The sequence below is a fragment of the Anomaloglossus baeobatrachus genome, chromosome 10 (genome assembly GCF_048569485.1).
Source record: "Anomaloglossus baeobatrachus isolate aAnoBae1 chromosome 10, aAnoBae1.hap1, whole genome shotgun sequence".
Lineage (NCBI taxonomy): Eukaryota > Metazoa > Chordata > Amphibia > Anura > Aromobatidae > Anomaloglossus > Anomaloglossus baeobatrachus.
Window position 1 is genome coordinate 16,640,550 of NC_134362.1, and position 13,026 is coordinate 16,653,575.

General features: G+C 52.8%; 1 protein-coding gene across 1 annotated transcript in view; it reads right to left on the bottom strand.

Annotated features, from left to right (window-relative positions):
* SHANK2 (SH3 and multiple ankyrin repeat domains 2) overlaps positions 1 to 13,026 on the bottom strand; it is a 724,216-nt gene that overhangs the window by 400,457 nt on the left and 310,733 nt on the right. Inside the window, exon 11 of the mRNA XM_075326528.1 lies at positions 9,773 to 9,945. Coding sequence (XP_075182643.1) covers positions 9,773 to 9,945 — 173 coding nt within the window. The remainder of the gene's footprint in view (positions 1 to 9,772; positions 9,946 to 13,026) is intronic.

The window sequence follows — 13,026 nt, forward strand, 5'->3', positions numbered from 1 at the left end:
TTTTCGGATTATAAGATGCGCTTTTTCTCCCAAAAATTTGGAAGGAAATGTGGGGTGCATCTTATAATGCGGGCGTCACACGGGACGATCTATCGTGCGATTGCACGAGCGATCGTACCCGCCCCCCGTCGTTTGTGCGTCACGGGCAATTAGTTGCCCGTGGCGCACAAAGTCGTTAACCCCCCCATCACACGCACTTACCTCCCAGACAACGTCCGCTGTGGGCGGCGAACATCCTCTTCCTGAAGGGGGAGGGACGATCAGCGTCACAGCGAGGTCACACAGCGGCCGCCAAATAAAAGCGGAGGGGCGGAGATGAGCGAGACGTAACACCCCGCCCACCTCCTTCCTTCCGCATTGCCGGAGGACGCAGGTAAGCTGTGTTCATCGTTCCCGGGGTGTCACACACAGCGATGCGTGCTGCCTCGGGAATGATGAACAACCGGAGCACAGAAGGAGGAACGATTTTTTGAAACTGATCGACGTGTCAACAATGAACGAGAAGGTGAGTATTTCTGCTCATTCACCGTCGCACGTAGCTGTCACACGCTACGATATATCAGACGATGCCGGATGTGCGTCACTACCGACGTGACCCCGACGACATATCGCCCGATACATCGTAACGTGTGATGCCAGCATTAGGTTAGGTTCACATTTCCATTGTTTTGCATCAGTCACAATCCATCGCCTTGAGGAATTACGATATAAAATATTTTGCAGGATTCCATTTTTTCCCAAAAGACTTGTATTAGGACGGATTGCGACTGATGGCCCTACGTTGCATCCGCCGCGTGACGGATGAGTCATGGAATGACTGACAGTCGGGCGGTATGAACGCACAATGTTAAGTTTTTTTGAGCGGCAAAAAAACGCAGTGCGCAGAATTCCACCGATATCCGTCCTTGGTTATAATGGAAGCCTATGAGCACCTGAATCTGTCCAATCTGTCAAATGACGGATTCCGGCGACAGTTCCGTCTTTTAGCAACAGAGCATGCTCAGATGTTTCCTTTCTGGTTAGAAAATCTCTCTCTCTCTCTCTGTCAGTGTCTCTCTCTGTCCGTCGGTCTCTCTCTCTGTCTGTCAGTCGGTCTCTCTCTCTCTGTCGGTCGGTCTCTCCCTCCTTTATACTCACCGATCACGGGCGCGATGCTGCATGGTTGTCACAAAGCTCCCGCAGCTTCTGCTTTTGAAAATGCCGGCCGCTCATTAATCCATCTCGTATTTTCTGCTTCCCCCGCCCACCGGCGCCTATGATTGATTGCAGTCAGACGTGCCCCCACGATGAGTGACAGCTGTCTCATTGCAACCAATCACGGCCGCTGGTGGGTGGGTCTATATCGTGCAGTACAATAAATAAGTTAAAAAAAAAAAAAAACGGCGTACGCCCCCCCAATTTTGATACCAGCCAAGATAAAGCCACACGGCTGAAGGCTGTTATTCTCAGGATGGGGAGCTTCACGTTATTCGGAGCCCCCCAGCCTAAAAATATCATCCAGCAGCCGCCCGTAATTGCCGCATCCATTAGATGCAACAGTCCCGGGACTCTACCCAGCTCATCCTGAATTGCCCTGGTGCGGTGGCAATAGGGTCAATAAGGAGTTAATGGCAGCCCATAGCTGCCACTAAGTCCTAGGTTAATCATGGCAGGCGTCTATGAGACACCCCCCATGATTAATCTGTAGTGAAAGTAAATAAACACAAACACCCAAAAAAAAATCCTTTTTTGAAATAAAAGACAAAAAAACACCCTCATTCACCACTTTATTAATCCCCAAATACCCCTCCAGGTCCGTCGTAATCCACACGAGGGCCCACGACTCTTTCAGCTCTGCTACATCGGAACCTGACAGGAGCGGCCATAGAACACCGCCACTCCTGTGAGCTCCACAGAGCAACTGAAGTGAGTCGCTCTATCAGCGGTGATGTTACTCAGGTTACCCCGCGGCCACCGCTGGATTCTGGTACAAAATGCTACAATGGATCAGTTTTTTTAACAGATCCGTGTCATCAGTTGTAGCACAATCTCCAACGCATCCGTCACATCAGTAACAAAACGGATTGTGACTGATGCAAAACAACAAAAGTGTGAATGTTGCCTAAGCCGAATGTAGCATACCAGGGGGTGGTGGAGAATGGTGACAGGAGGCAGGGGCAATGCTGTGGAAGCTGGGGCGCTGTAAGGCAGAGAAAACATTCAGGAATGTAGTTTATCGGGGGGTAAGAATTATGGAGAATGGTGACAGGAGGCAGGAGCGATGCCACGGATTGTCTACTGCTCTGTGCTGCGAGCTGTGCGCTGCTCTGTGCTGTGGGCTGTGCGCTGCTGGGGGTGGTGAGGCAGGGGACATCCTGTGAAGACGTTGGCGGTGTGGTCTTCAAATAATGGTGCCTGAAGTCGGTGCGTGCGCAGATGGAGCTCCCGGCTCAAGATCTCATTTGCGCACGCGCCGCCTCCGACCCACTGATGTCATAACAGCAGACTTAAGGAATATGGCGCCCAGAGGTGGCGAGTGTGCAGATGAGATCTCAACTTGTCAGTGAGCCGATAACTCAGTCTGCGCATGAGCTAACGCCGGGCACCATTTCTTTTAAGTCTTGAAATGCGTGGGCAGCACTTTTCATTAAATCACCTCCACTTTTCAAGAACTGTTAAATGCGGCAGATTTTCAGCACAAAAAAATGCAGCATTTCAGCCCTGTGGGAACATGTCCTTAGGCTCCACTACCTGGTTAATCCGGGCCGCACTGACTGCCATTTTCCATATTGTGCAGTTTTTGATGCGTTTTTGGTGCAGTTTATTGTGCAAATTGTTGCCCAAATCTGCATGTCTCTCCTTATCCCAGCAAAGTCTATGAGAAATCAGAAATGCTGTGCACACATTGCTTTTTTTTTTCCTTGCAGTTTTTGGTGCAGAAAAAAGAAGCAGCATGTCAATTGTTTGTCCATTTTTTTTCCTGCGTTTTTAGCTCTTCCAGCCACTGAATGCACAAAAAAAAGCACAAAAAACAATGCGTTTTTTGGTGCTTTTTTCAGCCACAAGGTGCTTTTTTTGGTGCAGAGAATTTCTGCAGCGTGCGCCCATACCCTTCCTTTTTTATTTTTCCTAAATGGAAAGCAAACTGCTGGTATCTAAATATTCACAACAAGTGCATTTCTCGATCACAAGGCAACTAATGCGTTATCTGATAACGAACCATAGGTTGGATTTCTATATAAATTTTGCTCAGTGACCCCTTTTAGTTGGTGATTGTGTAAATCTGCAGTGTAATAAACAAGGCAGATCCGCGGTAAAGGAGATAGAGAGGGGACGGGATCCGGAGACCAGTTACCGGTGGCACAAAGATATATATAGCCTCGCACACATCCTCTGCGTGCGGCGTGCCAATGACAGCTCGGTACGGATGGCACTTGTTATAAATACACACATGTGCAGTAACGCTTCCTTCACATTTCATGGAACAAAAGAGATGTCACCGGAGCTGGACTTGGAGGCCGAGAGGCACGTATGCCGGCCACCCCACAGATAGGGAGGCGGCAGGGATTGTACAAACCTAAAAAAAAAACATATGCAAGTATTTTCCAGAAGGTGGGGGGGTGCGGGCGCTTCCCTCTGCTTTCCTAGGTGGTCGTGAAGATCCGTTAAGGGTAAAGGAATAGGTGGTTAAATACACTACGGGCCCTTCTGTCCTCAGTCCTCCATAAGGCTTCTCTCACATGAGTGTATACATCTGATGTGTGCTCGCTGATGTTTTATCGGATAGCGCTCGCTCCAATGTAATACCATGGGGCAAAGGCGATCAGCGTTTTTTTGCTTTTGCCGATTCGGCGTTAGATAAAATTGGCTGTGGAGCACCCCACGGGGCCTTGGGGAATACTCGTCACCGGCCGATGAGGGTTGGGGATGTCACGAGTGGCCCTGCTCGGCTTCGTGACCCCGAGGTGTCCACAAAAAGGGGATGGATGGTGCGATGACGAGGATGAGGAGGATGAAGGGAGTAGTAGTTGTCTTGTGATGCCACCTGCGGTATGCGGCCAGGGGTTAGCCGCCGCTGCGGTCGCTGTCCTCTGGGGTGGGTGGTGTCGCAACTAGGATAATTCAGCTTCCCCCAGGTGAAGCTAGGCCCCAGGGAGGAAGATGGAGGGTAGTAGTGGCCATTGGAGCCGAAGCGCGGGGCAGCGGCGCCAGCAATGAAGGGCGGACTCCGTAGTTGCAGTTCAAGGTTTTTACTCACTGTCCGGCCGTTACCCTTGGAGTGCCGGACTCTGCCGTGATGGGCCCCAGCCGATCCCGGGTAAATCGGAGGTCACCACCGGTGTTGTGGATCGTGGGCCCTTCCTCCATGAGCTTTCTATGCGGATCCCGTGACCTGAAGTGCTTGGGGACCCCTGTTCGGTGTTAAACTCCCCGTCCCGTCTGCAGGCAGCGCGAGTCCTGACTGTGATCATGACTCCGGGCTCTATGTTGCTACTGTGCTCCGGGATCTGGTGGTGGCCAGAGGGACATAAAATCCCCCTGTCCGGCGGATTCTGGTGGCGCAACTTAAAATATACGCCACCCTAGGGCTCTGTACCCTGAACTGCGCTGGTCCCGAGGGAGCAACTAAGCTCTCCCCTCAACGACCGTATTTTCTCCTGTGTCCCACAGATTCCACCGGTAAACTCTCTTGCTTCCTTCCCCAACCAGAGTCAGAGGATGACTCTCCTTTTTTTGTAAAAATTTGTTTAAAAGAACTGAAGTCCTCAGTGGTTGATACCTTTTAATGGCTAACTGAAAAGATGGTAATAATTGCAAGCTTTCCAGACTACTCAGGTCTCTTCATCAGGCTCAATATAACACAAATCTGAAGAGTCACATATTTATACACAACAGGACATAGAATGGGGCAGTAAATAAAACAAGTTATGTGAAGCAGAACTATCACTATGGCAGGGGGCAAACTGTTGTGGCCATAAATATTGCTGCAGTTCATAGATAAGCAGTGTGAAAGTTTTATTGTCCTCTGATTACTGTCTGGCCCAGAGCTGGGATGCCCACAGCTTTCTGCTGTGGATCCGCATCAAAATCCACCTATAAAAAACTAAACCTGGTCATTAAATCTGCAAATTTAAATTTTCCACGACAGGTTAATTTAGTGCAGCGTGCGGATGAGAGCCTTAGCCACAATGCTACTCTATTACACCTTCCATCCGCTCCGTGAGAATGAGGTCCATTCTGATCCTTGCCATAGGGGCCGGGGACAAACTAGGGCATAAAATATATCCCGTCCTCCTTTTCCTTTGGAAACCTCTTCAAAGAGATTCTGTCACCAAAACCGGCTTCTCCGCCTGAATTAATTAGAGGGTGCAATTACATAGAGTAGAATGCCGTGTGAAGCCATAGAATCCCTAGTACGTGGATTCTAGGGAATATAGGCAGATTATTGCCGCAAATAGTAGAAGTAGCCTCATCGGACTGGAGAAAACTGAATCCCATCCCCCTCCTATTAATGAAGACGGCAGGCCCATGTAAGAAAGTGGCCGCATATAAGCACCAGCGTGCAAGATGGTGTGACAGACGCCGGAGCTTCTCCAGATGGGAGGGCCGAGATATCCAACACTTACAATGACAACCAGCTACATATAGCCCGTACGCTGGTCTACAGCACATGCACAGGCAGGGCGACGTACAACACGGGGGAAGGTCAACAATTAGCATATTTGAGTGTTGTCTAAAAGATGGCCGCGGAGGTCTTCATGTCACATTTGCCTTGGGATGTACATACTAAACCTGTCCATAGGCGTGCATTATTATCATGCTGATGAGGGAGGGGGATGGCTTTGCACAGAATCAGTCTCCTTCCCCCTCTTGCAGCTGACAGCACAGTCCCTTTTTACTTTCCTTCTTTCCTTAGAGGAGTCTTCTCAGATACACAACCTTGTTACCCCAGAGGCTCCTTCCCCCTCTTGCAGCTGAGTCGCTTCTTACTTTCCTTGGAGGAGTCTTCTCAGATACTCGGCCATGTTACCCCAGAGGCTCCTTCCCTCTCTTGCAGCTGACAGCACAGTCCCTTCTTACTTTCCTTGCAGGAGTCTTCTCAGACACACAACCTTGTTACCCCAGAGGCTCCTTCCCTGATTTCCTTTGGCTGATCGGAGGGTCACTCTGCTGCGGAGACTCTCGGAGAGAGGTGACCATCAGCGCTTCGCTCATTAGGTTTGCAGTGTTATAAACTTTTTATCACTAGGTGGCGCTACACTATAAGATGAGGAATTTTCACTGATATTTATAACTTTTGTGATTTATACAGTGATTACGATATTTAGAGTTGAGGCAGATCCTTTTTACTAGGGTGGCCTCATTATATTTGCTGAATGAGAAATTCAGACCTTCGCCTCTGTCTTGCTTTAACCTTTGCAGCATCTGCATACGGCACAATGATGGGCGCACTTTGCTGCACTGTAATTCATCATCCACATCATTTCTAAGGGGAAGTCCAAATGGAGTGACACAAAGGGTAGGGCCAGAGAGCAAATGAACCACGGCGGCAGTGAATATTTAACAAGCAATCGCATGATTTTGCCCCAAACTGGATCCTAAGTGTACTATGCGGCCTCAGGCTGGGGTCACATACAACGTTCAACACGGATACCACACGTGTCTCACCTGCTGAGAAGACACTTCCCAAGTGTTGCAGCGGCCGGCCACAGAATCATCAGTAACGTGTGCTTATGGTTTATTGCCCTGTGGTTTCTGCGAAATCGTGCGGCCATTAACAATAAGCAAATATCAGCAGTTCATTTGTAATGATGCATTGGAAAACACTTGTGACATTTACGAAACAGCTTCTCTACCGATGTACCCAGGATGCTACACGCCCGCGGCTTCTCCACCAATGCACCCAGGATGCTACACGCCCGCGGCTTCTCCACCGATGTACCCAGGATGCTACACGCCCGCGGCTTCTCAACCGATGCACCCAGGATGCTACACGCCCGCGGCTTCTCCACCGATGTACCCAGGATGCTACATGTCCGCCGCTTCTCCACCGATGCACCTGTCGCGGGCGGGGAGGAGGGTGTCAACGCTGCGCTCTCCCACAGCTCGGGCCCGGCCGCCGCTGCTCTGCGGCTGCTGCTCGGTGGCTCGAGCGATGGGCCGAATCCCGGGGACTCGAGCGGCGCTCCTCGCCCGTGAGTGAAAGGGGGTTTGATTGTTTTGGTGGTAGGGAATTTGGTGATTGTCCGTGACGCCACCCACGGTTGTGGTGACTTTAGTGACACCACCGCTGCTCTGAACGGGGGTCCCGGGAGCGGTGACTGGAGCAGCTAAGTTGTTAGTCCTCCCCTCCGTGGGTAGGGGGTTGATGGTCCCGGGGCCCGGTGATGGGGTTGGACAGGGTGTCAGGCGGGTTATGGGGCCTGGAGAGGTGCAGGGACGCGGGGGCAGCGCTGTGCCGTACGGCACTGTGGTACTCACTCAGCCTGAGACGTTGACACAGTTCACGGTAAAACACACGGCTGGAAAGACAGTTCCCACGGACGGCTGCTGTTGCTTTTCCCCGGTAGTTGACGGTGACTGTCTCTTTCCCTGCACCTAGTACTGCGGTTGGTAGCGATGGGTTCCCACCGGTAACCCGCTCCCCGGCTTGGATATGGGCCGGAGGAGCCCCTTCTTTGCCCGCAGGCGCTGGCCCTGAAAAACTGGTGCCTTGGCGGTGGCGGTGTCTCTCCCACACGGTTGGACTTTTGCCTTCAATCGGGACTTGGTTGTTTGGAGACCCAGAGGTCCCCTTCACTGATGGATTTGGCAAATTACGGCGACTCCAAGCCTTGCCGGGATCCGAAAGGCCCCTGCCAATGGTGCTGACTGTTCTTTGTGTACCGCTCCGGTACCGCCGGGCCACCACCCGTCCACGGTCCCCTCGGCAACTCCGATCAGCCACTCCTGCAGACGGTCACCGCAGTCTGCTAACCTTGCTGTCTCAGTCCGGGGCACACACCCGGACCAGCTTCAGGCTTTCAAACTGTCACTTTTCTCTTCCACTACTTTCCTTCCTTCTACTTCCTTAGCTTCACTCCTCACACTTCCAACTCTCAAACTAATCTGCCTGGTTTCCCTGCCTCCAGGACTGTGAACTCCTTGGTGGGCGGAGACCAACCGCCTGGCTCCACCCCCTGGTGTGGACAACAGCCCCTGGAGGAAGGCAACACCGATGCACCTAGGACGCTACACGTCCGCCGCTTCTCCACCGATGCACCCAGGACGCTACACGCCCGCAGCTTCTCCACCGATGCACCCAAGATGCTACACGTCCGCCGCTTCTCCACCGATGCACCGAGGACGCTACACGTCCGCCGCTTCTCCACCGATGCACCCAGGACGCTACAAGTCCGCCGCTTCTCCACCGATGCACCCAGGATGCTACATGTCCGCCGCTTCTCCACCGATGCACCCAGGACGCTACAAGTCCGCCGCTTCTCCACCGATGCACCCAGAACGCTACACATCCGCCGCTTCTCCACCGATGCACCCAGGACGCTACACGTCCGCCGCTTATCCACCGTTGCACCCAGGACGCTACACGTCCGCCGCTTCTCCACCGATGTACCCAGGATGCTACACGCCCGCAGCTTCTCCACCGATGCACCCAGGATGCTACACGCCCGCAGCTTCTCCACCGATGCACCCTGGATGCTACACGTCCACCGCTTCTCCACCGATGCACCCAGGACGCTACACGTCCGCCACTTCTCCACCGATGCACCCAGGACGCTACACGTCCACCGCTTCTCCACCGATGCACCCAGGACGCTACACGCCCGCAGCTTCTCCACCGATGCACCCAGGACGCTACACGTCCGCCGCTTCTCCACCGATGCACCCAGAACGCTACACGTCCGCCGCTTCTCCACCGATGCACCCAGGACGCTACATGTCCGCCGCTTCTCCACCGATGCACCCAGGACGCTACACGTCCGCCGCTTCTTCACCGATGCACCAGGACGCTACACGTCCGCCACTTCTCCACCGATGCACCCAGGACGCTACACGTCCGCCGCTTCTCCACCGATGCACCCAGGACGCTACACGTCCGCCACTTCTCCACCGATGCACCCAGGACGCTACACGTCCGCCGCTTCTCCACCGATGCACCCAGGACGCTACACGTCCGCCGCTTCTCCACCGATGCACCCAGGACGCTACACGTCCGCCGCTTCTTCACCGATGCACCAGGACGCTACACGTCCACCGCTTCTCCACCGATGCACCCAGGACGCTACACGTCCGCCGCTTCTCCACCGATGTACCCAGGACGCTACACGCCCGCAGCTTCTCCACCGATGCACCCACGACGCTACATGTCCGCCGCTTCTCCACCGATGCACCCAGGATGCTACACGTCCGCCGCTTCTTATCCGATGCACCCAGGGGGCTACACGTCCGCCGCTTCTCAACCGATGCACCCAGGACGCTACACGCCTACGGCTTGTCAACCGATGCACCCAGGACGCTACACGCCCACGGCTTCTAAACCGATGCACACAGGACGCTACACGCCCACGGCTTCTCAATCGATGCACCCAGGACGCTACACACCCGCGGCTTCTCCTCCGATGCACCCAGGACGCTACACACCCGCGGCTTCTCCACCGAAGCACCCAGGACGCTACACACCCGCGGCTTCTCCACCGATGCACCCAGGACGCTACACGCCTGCGGATTATCAACTGATGCACCCAGGATTCTACACGCCCGCCAACCGTCATGTATGACCTCAACCTCAAACCATGTTCTCAAGTAATATAAACGTTGCGTCCTTTTCAACTGGATTTTCTGACTGATAAGAATGCGGAGAATTTTTTTTTATTAGTGAAAAAGTGACGAAGCTCTGATCAAAATCATTGAGGAAACTCTGTCCATTTTTCTCGTACATGAAAACAACTGCTGTCTGAATGAGGCCTTAAAAATGAACCATCATAAGATCTTAATTATTAATTCAAGAAAAATAAATTAAATTATGATTCTGCAATAAAAATGATCCCGTGTTCAGATAAAGAGAGAAATGCAGGAAACACATCCAGCAATGGCGACATTCACAGAACACCACCTTTATGGATCTCCTATCCTGTACACATTTCTCATGGAAGACGTCCTGAGGAAAAAGACAAATCGCTCGACACAACGGACATAAAATCCGCTGTCTCATCAGTTCTGCACAATGTGGGTTAATGTTATTCTATAGAAAGCAAAATGTATGTACCCAGGCCGTGCACATGTACCACGGAGGCGGCTGCCATGGGGCCCGAGGTGATAAATGTAATAGGAGGTAGCACCGTAGAGCGCTGCGAACCTAGGCCTTCAGCTCAGAGATGAGCCATGAGCTGGAGCCATGAGAAAGCTAAGACAGCCCGGTTGCTGGCTACGTGCACCCCTGTCTTCAGCTAACCAGAGACTGACTGGCAATCAGAGACCCCCAAACATCGTACCTTCCTGGCTGCAAATGGGTGGAGAAAATCAACTTTGTTTCTTTATGTAAATGAGGCTGCATGTGCACTGAGGGCGGGCCAAGTGTCAGCAAGGGCACAGATCATCCCAATTATTGCCACCTAAGGCTACTTTCACACATCCGGTTTGAGCAGTGCGGCTCAATCCGGCTGTGAAACCTATGCAACGGATGCGGCGAAAACACCGCATCCTTTGCATAAGTTTTTACATGCGGCCCATCCATTTTTTTTCCGGTTGCGGCATGCTACTGAGCATGCGCAGTGGAAGAAACCGCATGCGGCGGCCGGATGCGTCTCTTCCGCATTGCGCCGCATCCGGCGTCCATAGGCATGCATTGAAAAATGCGGCGCAATGCGTTTTTTTTGTCGGAGCAAAAAATGTTGCAGGCAACGTTTTATCCGGCCGCGGCATCGGCTAAATCTGCCGCATCCGGCAAAAAACGGACCGAACGCAAGCCCATGCGGCACCATACGGCACTAATGTAAGTCTATGCAAGAAAACCCGCAACCGGCGGCAAAAAAAATGGTTGCGGTTTTTCTGCAGAGCGCCGTATTGTGCCGCAGAGCAAAAACCGGATGTGTGAAAGTAGCCTAACACCACTATTCCCACCAAAACAGACTGCAAGCAAGCCCATGGCGGAGGATTAGGCTACTTTCACACATCCGGTTTGAGCAGTGCGGCTCAATCCGGCTGTGAAACCTATGCAACGGATGCGGCGAAAACACCGCATCCTTTGCATAAGTTTTTACATGCGGCCCGTCCGTTTTTTTCCGGTTGCGGCATGCTACTGACCATGCGCAGTGGAAGGAACCGCATCCGGCGTCCATAGGCATGCATTTAAAAATGCGCCGCAGCAGCCGGATGCGGCGCGATGCGTTTTTTTTGCCGGAGCAAAAAACGTTGCAGGCAATGTTCCATCCGGCCGTGGCATCGGCTAAATCTGCCGCATGCGGCAAAAAACGGACCGAACGCAAGCCCATGCGGCACAATACGGCACTAATGTAAGTCTATGCGAAAAAACCCGCAACCGGCGGCAAAAAAAACGGTTGCGGTTTTTCTGCAGAGCGCCGTATTGTGCCGCAGAGCAAAAACCGGATGTGTGAAATTAGCCTTAGGAAATGTTGTGGAAGAATCGTAGAAGGGATCTCAACCCCCCACTCAATGCAGGATTCACTAACATCCCACACAGATGGTTCGGAGGATCAATGGACTTGCCGAAAAAGGTCCATCTTCAATGCACTCATCCCCGCATTATTCTCTGTCACCTCTCCCATGGGCGCTCCTGATCCCCACATTATTCTCTGTCGCCTCTCCCATGGGCGCTCCTGATCCCCACATTATTCTCTGTCGCCTCTCCCATGGGCTCTCCTGATCCCCACATTATTCTCTGTCACCTCTCCCATGGGCGCTCCTGATCCCCACATTATTCTCTGTCACCTCTCCCATGGGCGCTCCTGATCCCCACATTATTATCTGTCACCTCTCCCATGGGCGCTCCTGATCCCCACATTATTCTCTGTCACCTCTCCCATGGGCGCTCCTGATCCCCACATTATTCTCTGTCACCTCTCCCATGGGCGCTCCTGATCCCCACATTATTCTCTGTCACCTCTCCCATGGGCTCTCCTGATCCCCACATTATTATCTGTCACCTCTCCCATGGGCGCTCCTGATCCCCACATTATTCTCTGTCACCTCTCCCATGGGCGCTCCTGATCCACACATTATTCTCTGTCGCCTCTCCCATGGGCGCTCCTGATCCCCACATTATTCTCTGTCGCCTCTCCCATGGGCTCTCCTGATCCCCACATTATTCTCTGTCACCTCTCCCATGGGCTCTCCTGATCCCCACATTATTATCTGTCGCCTCTCCCATGGGCGCGCCTGATCCCCACATTATTCTCCATCTATCGCCTCTCCCATGGGCGCTCCTGATCCCCACATTATTATCTGTCGCCTCTCCCATGGGCGCTCCTGATCCCCACATTATTATCTGTCGCCTCTCCCATGGGCGCTCCTGATCCCCACATTATTATCTGTCGCCTCTCCCATGGGCGCTGCTGATCCCCACATTATTATCTGTCGCCTCTCCCATGGGCGCTCCTGATCCCCACATTATTGTCTATCGCCTCTCCCATGGGCGCTCCTGATCCCCACATTATTATCTGTCGCCTCTCCCATGGGTGCTCCTGATCCCCACATTATTCTCTATCGCCTCTCCCATGGGCGCTCCTGATCCCCACATTATTATATGTCGCCTCTCCCATGGGAACTCCTGATCCCCACATTATTATCTGTCACCTCTCCCATGGGCGCTCCTGATCCCCACATTATTCTCCATCTATCGCCTCTCCCATGGGCGCTCCTGATCCCCACATTATTCTCTGTCGCCTCTCCCATGGGCGCTCCTGATCCCCACATTATTATCTGTCACCTCTCCCATGGGCGCTCCTGATCCCCACATTATTCTCTGTCACCTCTCCCATGGGCGCTCCTGATCCCCACCTTATTCTCCATCGATCACCTCTCCCATGG